This window comes from Corylus avellana, chromosome 11 (genome assembly GCF_965113065.1).
Source record: "Corylus avellana chromosome 11, dhCorAvel1.hap1.2, whole genome shotgun sequence".
NCBI classification, from domain to species: Eukaryota; Viridiplantae; Streptophyta; class Magnoliopsida; order Fagales; family Betulaceae; genus Corylus; species Corylus avellana.
Window position 1 is genome coordinate 6,586,083 of NC_142500.1, and position 16,352 is coordinate 6,602,434.

A 16,352-nucleotide genomic window follows, 5' to 3' on the forward strand; every position below is an offset into this window, starting at 1 on the left:
GGTTGGGTCTCAATGGCCGTGGGTCTGCTGAAATGCTGGCAGCCAACGTGCAGAGGTAACTTTTCTCTATTTTTTCTTTGGTTTTTTTTTTATGGGTCTGGTTTTGGTTTTTTCTGATGCGTCTTACGGCGTGGGTCTTGCTCCGATGAGACCCACGACATGGCTCTGGCGCCGTGAGTGACAGCATGGCTCCGGTGTTGTGATCTCCGGTTTTAGGGTGATAAAATCCCAAAAAGGGTTAACCTTCCCCTCTAGGTTTTAGTTTTGGATCAAAAATTGAATTTTGAGGCACTAGAAACAAGTTTTTTGGCATTAGAAACGATTTTTAAGGCATTAGAAATGAATTTTGTGGCATTAGTATTGATTTTTTAGGCTGGGTTTGGCAAAAAAAGTCGCCAAAGAGGGTGACCCAAAGTCACTGGAAAGGTGACCTGCGGCTGGGTCACGGTAGACCCTACCATTGGGTCACGCCTGACCCAGCGGCTAGGTCTGCCGTGACCTAGCCATGGGTCATGCTTAACCCAGCGGTTGGGTTTGCCGTCGCTGGTGGGTTCGTTGTCGCCGATGGGTTCGCTGTCCCCGGGGTAGGTGGTTTGGTTGTTTGTTTGTTATTATCTGGTGTTTTGATCTTATTTTGTTAAAATAAAATGGGTGATGTGTCACCACATGAATGGATGCTGCAAAACACCCCTTTTGTGCACTGACCGCATGGTAGGGACTCTCTTACTTTATATATGTGAAGGATGGTTGAAAAAAAAAATGTGGTTATGTTCTTCTATTTTTTCCCTTAAATTTTATTCTAGTTTATAGATTATTTATTCAAATTAATTATTTTTCTTTTGTAAATTTCACATTGAATTAAGGGAAATAATAGTGAAAGAGTATCGTATCATTATTTTTGGCATGATGTATAATTATGTCAATGTTCATTGTTTAGATTTTTTTTCGTCTTTGTTTTCCTGTATGTCTTAAAATTAGTTTCTTGTACTTTATATATGTGAATAATGGTTGAAAAAAAATATTGTGGTTTATCTTCTTCCATTTTTTTCCCTTAAATTTTATACTAATTTATATATTATTTATTCAATTTGATTATTTTTCTTTTGTAAACTTCACATTGAATTAAGGGAAATAATAGTGAAAGAGTTTCCTAGCATTATTTTTGGTATGATGTTTGATGCATTTTTAGATTATGTCAATGTTCATTGAGTAGATTTTTTTCGTCTTTGTTTTCCTATCTGTCTTAAAATTAGTTTCTTTTACTTTTATATATGTGAAGGACAGTTGAAGAAAAAAAAAAAAATCTATTTGATAAGACATTTTCTTATATTTGTGGATTTCATTGGAACTAGGAAAAATATTCCAAAAAGATAGTTCTTTTTTATTTTATCTTAGTATTTTTCATTTGTTTACGTTTTTTTTTTTCTTCATTTCCCCCCCCCCCCCCCCCCTTTTTTTGTCCTTAATTTCTATTCTAATTTCTATATTATTTTTCATTCAAATTTTCTTAATTTTATTTAATACAAGTTACAAATTTTCTTTTGTAATTTTAATTGACTTTTGTTGTTCATTTTTATTTTTGGGTGCTTCAATATTCTCTTGCCACTATTTTTTATCTCTTTCTTTTTTAAAAGAAAAATTAAACTACCAATATTCTTTTGTTTACAAAATTAGTAAACATAACTGTAATCAGATATCAACATTCTCATATATTCTAGAACACTTCTTCATTCTCAAAAAAATTGTTTATGAGGAGAAAGTTGAAGTCCTGAAAACAAAAGTTTACCATAATAGATTGTGTAGTGGAGGAGAAGTGGTGTCATTGTTTTTTTTTTTTTTTTTTGAAAGAAATACATTTTAATTTTATTGATAATAATCACGAGCATAAAGCTCTTACATTGCAGGAGCACAAAGCCCTGAAAATGCAAATTATAGCCGAAGCTATAAGGATACAACATCACCTAAAACCCCCGCTAACCTATGACTAGTTTTCAGTTGAAATAAACAGATCTGCATAAGACAGACGCAATTGATAAGCACCGAATGTTGCACATTCAACCCCTTAATTTACATATGTTAACCCCTTAGCATTGTTATTTGTTTGATTTTGTGTTGTTTTTGTGTTTTCAGGTGTTTAATAAAGATACAAGAAAATCATTGATTTTAGGCTCAAAATGCAGTTTACTGTAGCGGATTCACTGTAGCACGTTACTGTAGCTACAGTATGCTCGAGCGCAGCTACAGTGCGCTCGAGCGCACACGGGCAACAGACGCAAAAAAGAGTCCGAAATTGAGAAGGAAAGTTTTTCTAGGTCTCCCAATCCGACTGGGAGACTGAATTACGATTTTTCTGGGATTCCTAGGGCTTTTAGGGTTCTCCTAATCCCTATAAATAGGCCTCTAAGCATTGAGAAAAAAGACACACCGCTTCCTGGAGCTAGAAATCAGAAAATTGTCTTTGGAGCTTAGAAGATTATGAGTGGCTAAACCCCTTCGTGGGGTGTTAATGTAACCCTATCCAAGCACAATGGTTTGATTGTATTTAATTTTTAGATTTTCAATTTATGCATGTTGATTGTATAACTATGATGATTGCTACAATTGATTTCTGTTCTTCATATTAAATGCAATTGTTCTTAAATTCCAAAATCATTATTTGTGAAATTCTTCTCTTGTCTTAGAAAGTATTTTACTTTTATTGAAATCAAATCATTCTTGTTTTCTGTGATTATGAGAATGATGGTTATACAATGGGTTTAATTGACATATGATCAATAGGATTTGATAGGCCATGCCTAGGGAAGACGGATTGTACTACACCCTAGTTTAGTGTAATTTAGGTAGACAATCCGTGCCAACCGAAGATGGGTTACACTTATTCATTGATTATATGTATTATGTTAAAGAATTTGATAATTTATACCTAGAGAAGACGGGTCGTACCGCATCTTAATGGTTAGGTGGACGATCCGTGCCAACCGAAGATAGATTATGCTTATTCTTTAATAAGGTAGTTTCTTGTTTATTTATAACATGCATAGAATGAATTTTTGGGATTAATTATGATTAGCCATTGTTGTGCGGATAGAGGTGAAGTCAATACCCTACTCTCTCTCTCTCTCTCTCTCTCTCTCTCACATATTTACTCATTTTTTCATTCACTTTAGTTTTTAAGCAAATCAAATCAAATCTCCTTTTAATTAAGTTAACTTTAATCTTTTAAATTTTGATAATTAAACCCCTGCAGTCCTTGAAGTTCGACACCCTCTCTATAGCCGTATCCTACAAAGATTCGTCCTATTGCGAGTGGTTATTTTTATTATTGATATTTTTGGTCACAAAAATACCACATCAGCAATCCATGCATTGGTAGCGCAAATTCCTCCTCGACCTAAAAGCCAGGATGAAGTTCACATCCACAACTCGAAGGCTTGGACTAAATATCACATCCACGACCCAAAGATCTGGACCAAAGTTCAGTTCACATCCAAGTAGATAGATCGAGGGGCCAGAGCCTTATTACAAACAGAAGCAAGAAAACCGAAATAAAATGTGGGCGAACCAAAGAGGTAACGCCTTATTACAACCAAATAACAGGAATGAAATGCATACAGGGAAAAAAACATGAACAAAGACAATACAAGGAAAATAAAACAACCAGGAATAGGCACACGCAATGTGGATGCCGATTGTGCACTCGCTGAAAACTGACACCGGAAGGGAACGATGGAAGCTCGACGCAGTGGGGATGCGGAAAAAGGCACAAAACAATGGACAGAGGGTGGCGAAGCCGATCGCCAGCTGGCCGAAAAACAGTCGCAGTAAGGGACGTTGAAGCTCATCGCTGGAGGGGCACGAGGAAAGACCCAGCAGCGGACGGTGGACAGCAGAGCGGGCGGAGGAGATCGGCGGAAAACACAAAACAAAACTGGGGGGAGTTTGAAAGAAACCCCCAAAATCAACACCCACACCGATCGGTACACAGGCAAGGCTACAAGAACAGCACACCAAAAAGACAGCAAAAAAACAGAAAGGAAATGAGCAAAAAACAACCAGAGAGCCCCGCCAGGGACAAAAGCGGAACAAAGAGGAAGGGGTGGCAAAGAAAGGGTAGGGAGGAGGCAACCCGGGCCAGGGACATCAAGTAAACTACTGGCACCCAGTGCAAGGGCAGGCGAGGGGGAGGAGGGAGGCAGCAAACAGCCATCCTTCCTCCCCTCACCATGGGGGAGGGGGCTTACCTAAGGCTGCGGTGCTAGAAAGAAAGCAAGAAAACCCTTTTGCCTCGCGAATGGCTTCTTAATGTATTAGTGGTCAACTAAGTGGTGTCATTGTTAGAATATAATAATTAATCAATCGTTTTCTATAATTGATTAATCTAGCTTTTTATTTTGAATTTTTTTTCCTTTATATTTCATTTTAAACTACATATATGAGAATAAATATTTAACATGTTTCAGTTTATAAGAACTAAAATTTATGAATTTTTAAATTTATTAGATATGTATTGAGTAAAACTATGATTTAAAATGATCTTATGAACATTTGTCATTTTTGGTAGCTAATTAGTTATTAAGAGAAGAAAATAAAATTTGTTGTTGATAATCTTTTAAAGACTTTATGAGTAAATTATATATATATAAAAATTAAAAAAAATAAAAAAATAAAAAAAACCGGCACTTCGCGGGAGTACTAAGCTAGTGTACTTAAAATTGGAGTATCTGTCTATTGCTAGAACTGAGGGTGATCCAGTTTAGTCTCGTTTGAGCAAAACACAACTAAACAATATAGGATTTTTAAACTTCATTGTAACTCTTTGCATACCAAATCTAGTGGAGACAAATGATTTCTTAAAGAAAGCAACATACATGGCATATTAATCATATTAAAAAAGAAGTGTTACTGATGGAATGGCTTTGTTAATCATATTAAGAAAGCATATACTCTTCACATGTTCAAATAATACATGACAATTTAATAGACTAGCTAGCTCTATCCATTTTTTGAACATTTAGGTACAATAAGATAAATACTAGGATAGCTTATTGAAACATAAGTCTCTTTAAAGAATTATACAAATCATATATCGTGTAAAGATAAAACTTTGCAAGTGACCTTTACCAATAGTTTGAAAATCTTGATCTTATGTTTGTTAATCACAATTCAGTGTACTCCATAATTATCTTGATTTAAGAAAGAGTAATGTTAGACGTACAACACTTTTACAATTTTAATTGACACGTGTTTGCATTTGATTTGAGCACAAAATTGAAAGCATTTGAAACCCACTAATACCCTCCATTCAAATGCTAACACGTGTCAAATATTTGCATCATGTCCAAGTGTTTTTCTTTACGAAAAAAAGATAAAAGGCTGTCACCGACGAAAATGACTTCATAACTATATACAAGCAAGCAGGTACCAAATCTCAACATCAAGTATTGCAACCCATCATACTTAGATGCCTTCACAAGGCCAGTGAAGTAAAATTGATATACAACTTCTAAAATCATTTATGGTAACAAAAAAAATTATGCATGAATTAAGTAAGCTATATAGTAAAAGGGGTAAAAAGAGCAAAAGTAAATTGAATTACAGAATCTAGATCATGTGTATGCGTATAATGCAAACACAAATTCAGCTACGAAGGGAAAGAGACTTGCCATTAACATCATGAGGCTGTAACAGTGCGTGTAGTGCTTTGTCCAAGACCAAGACCAAGACCAAGGGGATGCCATTAGTTTTAGTTTTCCATGGTTACTGTGGCTGCAGTGAGAAGAATGAACATGGCCGTGATGGGTTTTGGTGTTGTTAGAATTTACATTGATGACAACATGGCCATGGCCATGGCCATTACCATTAGTTTGATAAGAACGGGCATCCCCATTTTGTAAGTCGGAATTCCTTGTCATGTGCACCATTTCAATCCCCTCAGAATGAGATGATTCTTGCATATACTCCACATCTTCATTGTAGCCATTGATCGAGAAATCTGAACAGTTCTTCTTGATCCCGTGGTCATAAGGGTTTCTGAACCGACCACCGGGGCCCCTAAGGTAGCTATACCGCAACGCATTTGTCATGTCGTATGTTGTAATGTTGCGTGATATCTGCAGCAAGAAAAGAAAGGGTTCAATGCTAACAGTTTACAAAACGGAGGGGCATATTACATCTATTTAAGTACAACATGATCTACTTTTCCAACAGAGAAGATTTCATGATCTTTTACCAGATACAATGAGGTTTACATCAGACAAACAAAAACTATAAGGAAACTAAGAGAAATGGCCTTTTTAGTTTCGAGTGAAGAAGAATATTCTTGGGTTGTTTCTAAGAGGAAAGGCTCCTTTTTTTGGTGTTTGTTTTTTTATGTTGATCTCATGGCTTATGAAGCATTTTCGTCTCCAAGCTGCCTTCTTTTAATTGACAAAGTTAATTTTACACATATACACAAGATATTCTCACTGCTTCAGCTAACAAAAGAACTAGATCATTAGCAACAACAGTCAACAATTAAGAGTATCATTGATTCATCCGTCCATCGATTCACTTTCTCTGGAGCTTTGCCACACATTATGTTAGGTCATGGATCGGCCACATAAGGCCCAACAGGCCCCTAGGCCCAATCTACTTTACAAACTCGTGAAGACTAGGCTTGGTGATAGACTTAGTCGGCTAAGCTCGATGCATAGTCGACCCACCGAGGGCATCATAGTCTTTTACCGAGTGTAGATTGGTCATCTCACTTGAAGATAGTCCGCAATTCCTAGATAAACGTGAGAATCTATCTAATATCCAAACAACTGTCAACGTTCAACAGAACATGGACCCGCTGTCAATGCCCAGCTGATACACGCGTACCGAGGACCACTTGAGAATCTGCGTCAGATGCCAACAAGGCGAAACCACCAATCCCACGATCTCAGGCTTCTAAGATCAGTAGCGGCCAACAACCCATATCCTTTGCTAGTAACTTCATAGCAAATACTCAAGGATAGAGAGTCCGACGGTTATGGGATGCAATAACTACTTTATGCCTATAAAATGTAAGTTATAACTCATCTTTCGGGTAATCGTAACTCTTGCTCTTAAACTCTTGATTGCATTTACTCTCTTCACTCAAATACTGACTTAGGCATCGGAGCTTCCCCGCCGGAGCATCCCTGGTAGCTTTGATCCTATTGTTTCTCAGTTTACAGCCTAACGACTCCTCGGACATCGTGACTTTCCACTAGGATCGTGCCACATCACCACTCAAAAATTGTCATCAACAGTTTGGCGCCGTCTGTGGGAACGTGTTTGATTTTATTCATTTAGTTTCCATCAATTCTTACTCATATTCTGATATGGTGGCTACACATTCACACCCTCCACCGGAGACTCACGCTAGTGTTGCTGGAACTCAAGCTGGTGTTGCCGGAACATCCAATGATCCAAATGCTCGCATGGAAGCATTCATAAAGCAAATGAATGATTCTATGGATGCATTGCGGAAGCAGAATCAAGACCTCGCTTCTTGTCTCACTGCCAGAGAAGAGAGGGATCTTGAATAGAGGCATGTAAGGATTCGCCGTGGTAAGAGACAAGATGGTCACGTACATGAAGATAATGAGAGTTTTGCTCATGGAAATCATAACACGGCTGTACAGAATGAGAGATCTCATCATGAGAGGTCTCATCACGAGGTCTCATCATGAGAGGTCTCGCTGTGAGAGGTCCCATCACAAGAGATCTCACCACTCTAGGCATGACGAGATCAACGTCAATGCTGAAGTGGAAGATCTCAAGAAGAAGTACGCGGAGATGGCAGACAAGATGGCCAATGGTGAGGACAGGTTAATTGCCGAGGATCTCATGCAAAACACTAATCTGCCCTTTATCGATCATGTGATGAGACACCCTCTACCTGACAAATTCAAGGTGCCTCGGGTGGATAAATATGACGGCAGTGGAGATCCTACTGATCATATTGAAAGCTTTCGAGCTCATCTCATCCTCCACGACACTCCCGACGAGATCGCATGCAGGGCGTTCCCGTTGACTTTGAAGGGAGCAGCCAAGGAGTGGATCGGAGAGCTGCCTGTTAAGTCTGTGGATGACTTTAACACCCTTGGGTGTCTCTTCCTAAGCCAGTTCCTAGCAACTAAGAAAAGGAAGAAGAATTCTGCCTACTTGCTTTTCCTCATGCAAGGGAAGAATGAGTCCTTGAAAGACTACATGCTAAGGTTGGGAAAGCTGATGGTGGAAAGCCCGAATGAACAATCGGTGCTTTCTACTTTGATGAATGGGATAAGAGTCAAGGGGCCACTGATGGCTAAGATAGCTAAAAAACCGACAATGATGTATGTTCACCAGTTTTTGAGCAAAGCTGAAGAATACATCAACCAGGAGGAAACCGTTGGGCTCTGATGAAGTCCAGATGGAAGCTGCCCAAGTTGAGGGTAGTAGTAACAAAGCAGTACCGGAGGGCTCCAGGAAGAAGGAAGAGAAAAACCCGAAGAGATTAGGAAAGAAGGTTAATCCAGCACAATCGAGGATTGGGCCACAGCGCTAGCAAGGCCATAGGTTTACTCCACTAAATACTAGTGTAACTGAGGTGTTCATGGAGATCAAGACGGATCCTGCTTTTAGATGGTCGGCTAGAATGAGGACTCCTGCGCAGAAATGCGACACCCATGCCCTAGGCCTCATGTGTTTGTCGATTTCCATAGATTTATGTATTCAAACAACTTAGTAGACACCTATGCTAAATCCTTTAGAAAAGAAAAGAATTAGAGTAGACACTCATGCCTAATTCGTTGCTTAGGAAAATCAATAGCTTAAGAAGTAGACACACATACCCTTAGGTTGGCAAACATTAAATATACCGGTATAATTGGCGCATTGGCATATTGTTATTTTAATTAGTTTAATTAGTGGTGGATATCAAAATCCTAGTCATTTTTAGTTTTAGTTTATCTTTTATTTGATTTCTTTATATTAAATTCAATCGTGACAATTGAATTTTATCTTTTAATTAAATAAGAAATTACTTCTAACATAATTTACTAGTCCTTGTGGAAATGATCTCGTATTTGCCTGCTATACTATCGTTTGATCTTGGCAGGGCTGAGCTTGGCTCGGGAAATGGGACCAGAACTCGTTAAATTACGAAGTGACTCTCAAGTTATTGTTAGACACATTCGAGACGAATTCGAAGCCAAGGGGACTAAAATGAAATTTTACTTGTCCAAAGTGCAAGAAATGCAAAATTTTTTCAGGAAATTCTGCATCATTGAGATCCCAAGGGAAGAGAACAAAAGAGCAGATCATCTAGCACGGATAGCATCGGCAACAAATGGAAGCAATGAAGAAATCGAGGAGCCAGTCCAAATTCTATTGCAACCTACTATAACCGAGGATGTCTTGGTCTCTACAATAGATGCAATGCTCGACTGGCAAAAGGAGATAGTAGATTTCTTGGACAAAGGCACCCTTCCAGCAGATAAAAGGAAGGTGATCCAATTGAGGACTAGAGCTGCTTGGTTTACAATGGTAAATGAGACCTTTTATAAACGGGGTTTCATGCTACCTCTCCTCAAGTGCATCTCCAAAGAAGAAGGTGATTACATCTTCCAAGAGATCCATGAAGGAATCTGCAACAGTCACTCAGAAGCAAGAATGCTGGCACACAAAGCTGTCCGAGCGTAGTTCTACTGGCCGAACAAGAGTCGGGATTCGACGAAAACAGTCAGAATTGCGACAAGTACCAACGCTTCTCCAACATTCCCAAGCAACCCCAGAGGAGTTGAGCTCTATTTCCTCACCTTGGCCTTTCTCACAATTAGGGGTAGATATAGTAGGACCGTTGCCTGGTGGAAAGGGGGGTGTTTGGTTTGCAGTGGTGGCTGTGGATTACTTCACCAAATGGGTAGAAGTGGAGGCCTTAGTGAATATCATAGCCAATAGCATAGAGCGGTTTCTTTGGAAGAATGTCATCTGCCGCTATGGTGTTCCACATGCATTCGTGACGGACAATGGAAAGCAGTTTGACTACGATTCTTTCCAAGAATGGTGTTCCAAATTCCATATTAGAAACTACTTCTCATTCCCGGGACATCCCCAAGCAAATGGGCAAGTAGATGCCACCAACAAGACCAAGTTCAAAATTTTGAAGAAGAAGCTTGGTGATCGTAAAGGAGATTGGGCCGAGGATCTTCCAGAAGTTTTGTGGGCGTACCGGACTTCAAAGAGGACGCCAACCGAAGAAACTCCTTATGCCCTAGCTTTCGGACCGAAGCTGTCATACCGGATGTACGTCCGGGTCCATGGCCGTACGTCCACCCAAAAGGCTTGTACGTATGGTTTTATGGCCGTACGTCCGCTCAGAGAGTTTGAAGTAGAACCTCATTTGGTTCAACCGTCCTTCTATCCTCCCAAACTGGTTCTAAAGCTACCCAAAGGATTCCTAGGACCTCCAATCTCAAAACAACACCTCCATCCAAAAGGAAACATGCACAACAAGAATTAAACGCTAACCCACGCTTAAACCAAGATTAAGGGCAACAACGTAACTAGAAGCTACAAACAACCAACTAAGCTAACTATGAAAAGCACTTAAACAACATAACAACTATGTAACAAGCTAGCCTTAGAAGGTTACCTCCTTGAAGCAAAACCTCCAAGAAATCTCTCATTCTCCTCCAAGAACTCTCAAAACTCACAAAACACTCACACAGGAGTCTCCAGAGGGTTTAGGGGCAGAAATGAGCGTGAAAGGGAGAGGGGGTAAGGGGGCATTTATAGGTGGGAAAAATCTGAGGACGCTACCAACTATTCTGAAAAGTAGCGTGATAAGCGCTGAATGTTACACATTCAAGCCCCTTAATTTACATATATTAACCCCTCAGCATTGTTATTTGTTTGATTTTGTGTTGTTTTTGTGTTTTCAGGTGTATAATAAAGATACAAGAAAATCATTGATTTTAGGCTCAAAATGCAGTTTACTGTAGCGGATTCACTGTAGCAGACTGTAGCGGAGTTACTGTAGCACGTTAATGTAGCTACAGTATGCTCGAGCGCACACGGGCAGCAGAGGCAAAAAAAAGTTCGAAATTGAGAAGGAAAGTTTTTCTAGGTCTCCCAATCCGACTGGGAGACTGAATTACGATTTTTCTGGGATTCCTAGGGCTTTTAGGGTTCTCCTAATCCCTATAAATAAGCCTCTAAGCATTGAGAAAAAAGACACACCGCTTCCTAGAGCTAGAAATCAGAAATTTGTCTTTGGAGCTTAGAAGATCATGAGCGGCTAAACCTCTTCGTGGGGTGTTGATGTAACCCTATCCAAGCACAATGGTTTGATTGTATTTAATTTCTAGATTTTCAATTTATGCATGTTGATTGTATAACTATGAGGATTGCTACAATTGATTTATGTTCTTCATATTAAATGCAATTGTTCTTAAATTCCAAAATCAATATTTGTGAAATTCATCTCTTGTCTTAGAAAGTATTTTACTTTTATTGATCTCAAATCATTCTTGTTTTCTGTGATTATGGGAATGATGGTTATACAATGGGTTTAATTGACATATGATCAATAGGATTTGATAGGCCATGCCTAGGAAGACGGATTGTACTACACCCTAGTTTAGTGTAATTTAGGTAGACAATCCGTGCCAACCGAAGATGAGTTACACTTATTCATTGATTATATGTATCCTGTTAAAGAATTTGATAATTTATACCTAGGGAAGACGGGTCGTACCGCATCTTAGCGGTTAGGTGGACGATCCGTGCCAACCGAGGATAGATTATGCTTATTCTTTAATAAGGTAGCTTCTTGTTTATTTATAACATGCATAGAATGAATTTCTGGGATTAATTATGATTAACTATTGTTGTGTGGATAGAGGTGAAGTCAATACCCTACACTCTCTCTCTTATTTTAAATCTCTTTATTTTCATGCACTTTAGATTTAAAGCAAATCAAATCAAATCTCCTTTTAATTAAGTTAATTTTAATCTTTCGAATTTTGATAATAAAACCCCTGCAGTCCTTGAGGTTCGACACCCTCTCTATAGCCGTATCCTACAAAGATTCGTCCTATTGCGAGTGATTATTCTTATTATTGATATTTTTGGACACAAAAATACCACATCAATTTTTGGCGCCGTTGCCGGGGACCGCTTAACGGTTTCATTATCTAAATTTTAAGGATTGATTTTAGCTTAATAATTTATTTTTTTCAGTTACTAATTTTAATTTTGTTTGGTTTTTATTTTTTTAGAATTTGCAAACAGGTTCGTAAGTTGCCCTCTCTGTGACTGCGATCGAGCGCAGCCCGCTTGCAATCAAGCGCACGGACGCACTTCAGCAGGAACCCAGCCAGCAGCGCTCGAGCCCTCTTCTCTTGCGCTCGCACCAACTGGGGCAGTACGCTCGAGCGCACGCTGCTGTGGGATCGAGCGCACTTGCGGCATCTTGCATCCAGAATCCTAAGTGCTCTAAGGCCGTTTGTGAGCTTTGTTTGTTTTCTGTTTTTAGCTTATTTTCTTTCTGTTCTTTTTAAATTTCTGTTAGTTTATGAGAGGTCGTCGTTCTTTGTCTTTTCCATTAATTTCTTGCGACCTTGAAATTGAACGCACCCTTTGACAAATTAGATCCCAAAAGAACTCTAATTTTCTAGAAGAGCGTTCCACTGAGAGCTTGGGGGACGGTAACCACGTAGCATTGCAAGATCACTATCTTCCTACCACCTACACTACCCCCACATGTCTCCGATTGCCGGAAATTACGGCAACCCATTATGAAATTAAGCCCAGCACTATTCGAAGTTTACCTTCTTTACTAGGGCTTAGCACTGAAAATCCTTATGACTTCCTTAGTAATTTTGAAGCAATTTGTGATACCACTAAAATGAATGGATTCACTGAGGATGCCCTAAGGATGCGTCTTTTTCCTTTCTCCCTCAAGGAAAAAGCCAAACATTGGTTCCAGTCCTTAACACCCAATTCTATTACTTTTTGGGCTCAATTGCAGCAAGAATTTCTTAAGAAGTATTTTCCCATAGGAATGACCAATGATACTAGGAGAGCCATCACTACCTTCTCCCAGTATGAGGGAGAAGATTTCCATGAGACTTAGGATAGACTGCAAAGCTTGCTTAGATCATGTCCACACCACGCTGTCCTGAAATGGCAGTTAATGCAGTGTTTCTATGATGGCCTGACCGAGTCCAATAGAAAAATGGTGGATGCATCATGTGGGGGGACATTCATGTTAAAAAGCGAAATGAAGCATGGTCTATGTTTGAAAACTTGAGTAACAATTCTCTTCAGCAGGTTTCCACCAGACGAAGGGCACCAGCACCTAAAGCACTCAAGACAGAGAGTTTGTATGAAGCAGGCCATTCCCCGAACATAGCCAACCAAGTAGTTGAGGCTATCTCCAAGAAGCTAGATCAAGTTTTGATGACTGCTGGTTTTGTTCCTAATACTGCCCACATGCACACACCACATGAATCTTGCTCATTTTGTTCAAGTCCTATGCATCATGTCAATAACTGCCCTCTTGCTGAAAATTATACTGATATTGCAAATAAGCAGGTTAATGCAGCTTTCTCTAGACCGGGTAATGATCCGTACTCCAATACCTACAACCCCGGATGGAGAAATCATCCAAATTTCTCGTGGAAGAATTCAAATTCAAGCAACTCAGCCCCAGGACCACACAATCAAGCTCAATCCAACAGGCAGCCTTACTAACCTCATTCCACTTACCGGCCTCCACAGCAACACTACCAGTCTCCCTCGAAGTCTAATTTTGAGGACCGGATTATAAAAGCAATGAATGAGCTGACCAGCAAGATAGAGCAGTCGGCCAAATCTCAAGAGGAAATAGTCAACTCACATTCCCAATCCATTGCCAAGCTAGAAGCTCAAGTAGGACAACTTGCCAATTCCCTCAACAGGAGGGATGAAGGAAAGCTTCCAAGTCAGCCAGTGACCAACCCTAGGGGACTATACATGGTAGAAGAAAGCATGCCTCATCTGGAGCAAGTTCAAGCGGTCACCACATTGCGAAGTGGAAGACTGGTGGACAATCATGTGGAAGAAAAGAAGGATGAGCAAATTGAGGCCCCACAGAATCTGCATCAGGACAAGGGTAAACAAGTAAGCATCGAGGCATCTTCATCATCTGCCCCCACTCCTAAGGTACCATATGAGCCTAAGGTCCCTTTCCCAGAGTGGCTTAAGGCACCCTCCCACTTCGGGAAACAAGGAGAGAAGATACAAGACATGATGGAAACCTTCAAGCAGGTTCAAATCAACATCCCACTCCTTGAGGCCATCAAGCAAATTCCAGCCTATGCAAAATTTCTCAAGGACCTGTGCACTCAAAAGAGGAAGAATCAGAAGCACATTCCCAGGAAGGTCATTCTCACCGAGCAAGTAAGCTCTCTAATTCAGCATAACACTCCTCCAAAGTTCAAAGACCCTAGAGCACCTACAATTTCGTGCGTCATCGGAAACACTGAGATTGAGAGAGCTCTCCTCGACTTAGGAGCTGGTGTTAATCTGCTTCCATACTCGGTATATCAGAAACTGGGCTTAGGGGAATTGAAACCAACAAGTACTGTCTTGCAATTGGCTAACCGCTCGATCAAGAAACCTCGTGGGATTGTGGAAGATGTCATTATCAAGGTGGACAAGTTCTACTATCCAGTTGACTTTATAGTTCTGGACACAGAACTGGTCTTAAATCCAGAGAAGCAGATTCCAGTCATCCTTGGGCATCCTTTCCTCGCCACAGCCAATGCATGCATCAATTGCCGGACTAGAGTAATGAAGATCTCCTTTGGGAATATGAAGATCAGATTGAACATCTTCAATGCCTTCCAGAATGCACCCGATCAGAATGCATGTTTCTTCTTGGATGACATTGGAGAAACTGTTGAAGAACCACCTCCTGAACCTCTATCTGAAGTTCCATCATGGAGCAACCCACGGAGCCTATGCCTCTCACTTCAAGTATTCCACCACCTGATGACAACCCCACAGGGGACATTTCATTCAGAGGTTGCTGAAGAGGATTTCATTGGGGTGGAAATTTTTTTGGCAAATTCCCTAGCTACCCAAGTTTTTGAGAACTCCCATAGAGACAAGAGGTTGATCATGAAACCAGTTAGGGACAAACACCCTGAACATCATCACGGGGAGCATCAAGACCTATTAGCTGGGAGAAGCAGTTTCAGGACGTTAAGAGGAATCCTCTTCCTTGTGGAATGCTACATGATCATAAAGAAGAAGGGATGGAAGAGCTTGCTTGGACTTCTGAAGGATCGAGGTAAGATTCTTCGGGACTCGGACTTACATTGAGAAATACCTCATAGGATCAAGCGCAAGCCTTGTGCGCTTGACTCCTCATTCCACCAAGGTACATGATCTCCATCCAGGTTTATTTTATCCATTGTTGCTTTATTATTTGATTATATTTTTACAACAATGTATGCACTTGATTGGTATTTGGTTGGAGTATCACATTTTTTTTAGGACATGTGTTTTTGCATTCAAGTTTGGGGGTATGATATGCCCCCATCTGCTCATTCAGGTATTCCTATACTTTTGATCTTATTCTTTAGTTCTATCCATACATTGGGGACAATGTATGATTCAAGTTTGGGGGTATGGAAAAACAAAACACAGTCCATTTTTGTTGTTGTGTCATTCTTAAGCATATGGTTGAGCTTTGATTTTGGTTTAAAATTCATTGGTAGGCTTAAAGTTGTGAACACATGATCATATGACTTAGGGATTTTGAGTCTTGTTACTTACTTTTGGCAACATGAGATGCTTCTTGTTTCAATTTAAATCTATCTTGAGCACACTAGCACGTCTGTGAGGTATGAATTTTGAGACCAATTATGTTTGTTTTCAATGTCTTGAATTCTATTGGGTGACATATTGGATGAATAACTTTGGCATGCTATATATGTATAAAAAAAAAAAAAAAAAATCAAGTTTTGAATTTTTCGCTGAGTAACCAGACCTCTTGCCTCATTAAGCAGTGAGTGTTTGCGTCAAAAAGAGAAATTTTTGGGTTGATTAATAAAATGGCTAGCTTAGCTTCGTAGCCTTTTTGACTTGAGTTAGTAAGTCCTTAGGGGTGTCTTTACACCTAATGCCCTAAAGCCATTTGGTTTGGGAGACATTGGCCTAACACTCGATACATGGGTCAACTAGAAAGCTTAAGGGAGCGAAGCATTGCAAAGCCTAAAAAAAAAAAAATTGTATGCCTTGGTTGTTTCATTTGATATGAAGTCCTATGAATTTTGAGATGGTGATTCATTCATATTGGAATTATTTTGAAG

The 16,352-nt window shown here is 39.6% G+C and overlaps 1 protein-coding gene across 1 annotated transcript; it reads left to right on the forward strand.

The window, feature by feature from the left end:
* Positions 1-8,419: 8,419 nt before the first annotated feature.
* On the forward strand, positions 8,420-11,005 carry LOC148583043 (uncharacterized). The gene is made up of 4 exons (XM_088511508.1): positions 8,420-8,549; positions 9,107-9,495; positions 9,596-10,293; positions 10,945-11,005. The coding sequence occupies exons 1-4, from the start codon at positions 8,420-8,422 to the stop codon at positions 11,003-11,005; spliced, it is 1,278 nt and encodes a 425-aa protein (XP_088367634.1).
* Positions 11,006-16,352: the final 5,347 nt, after the last annotated feature.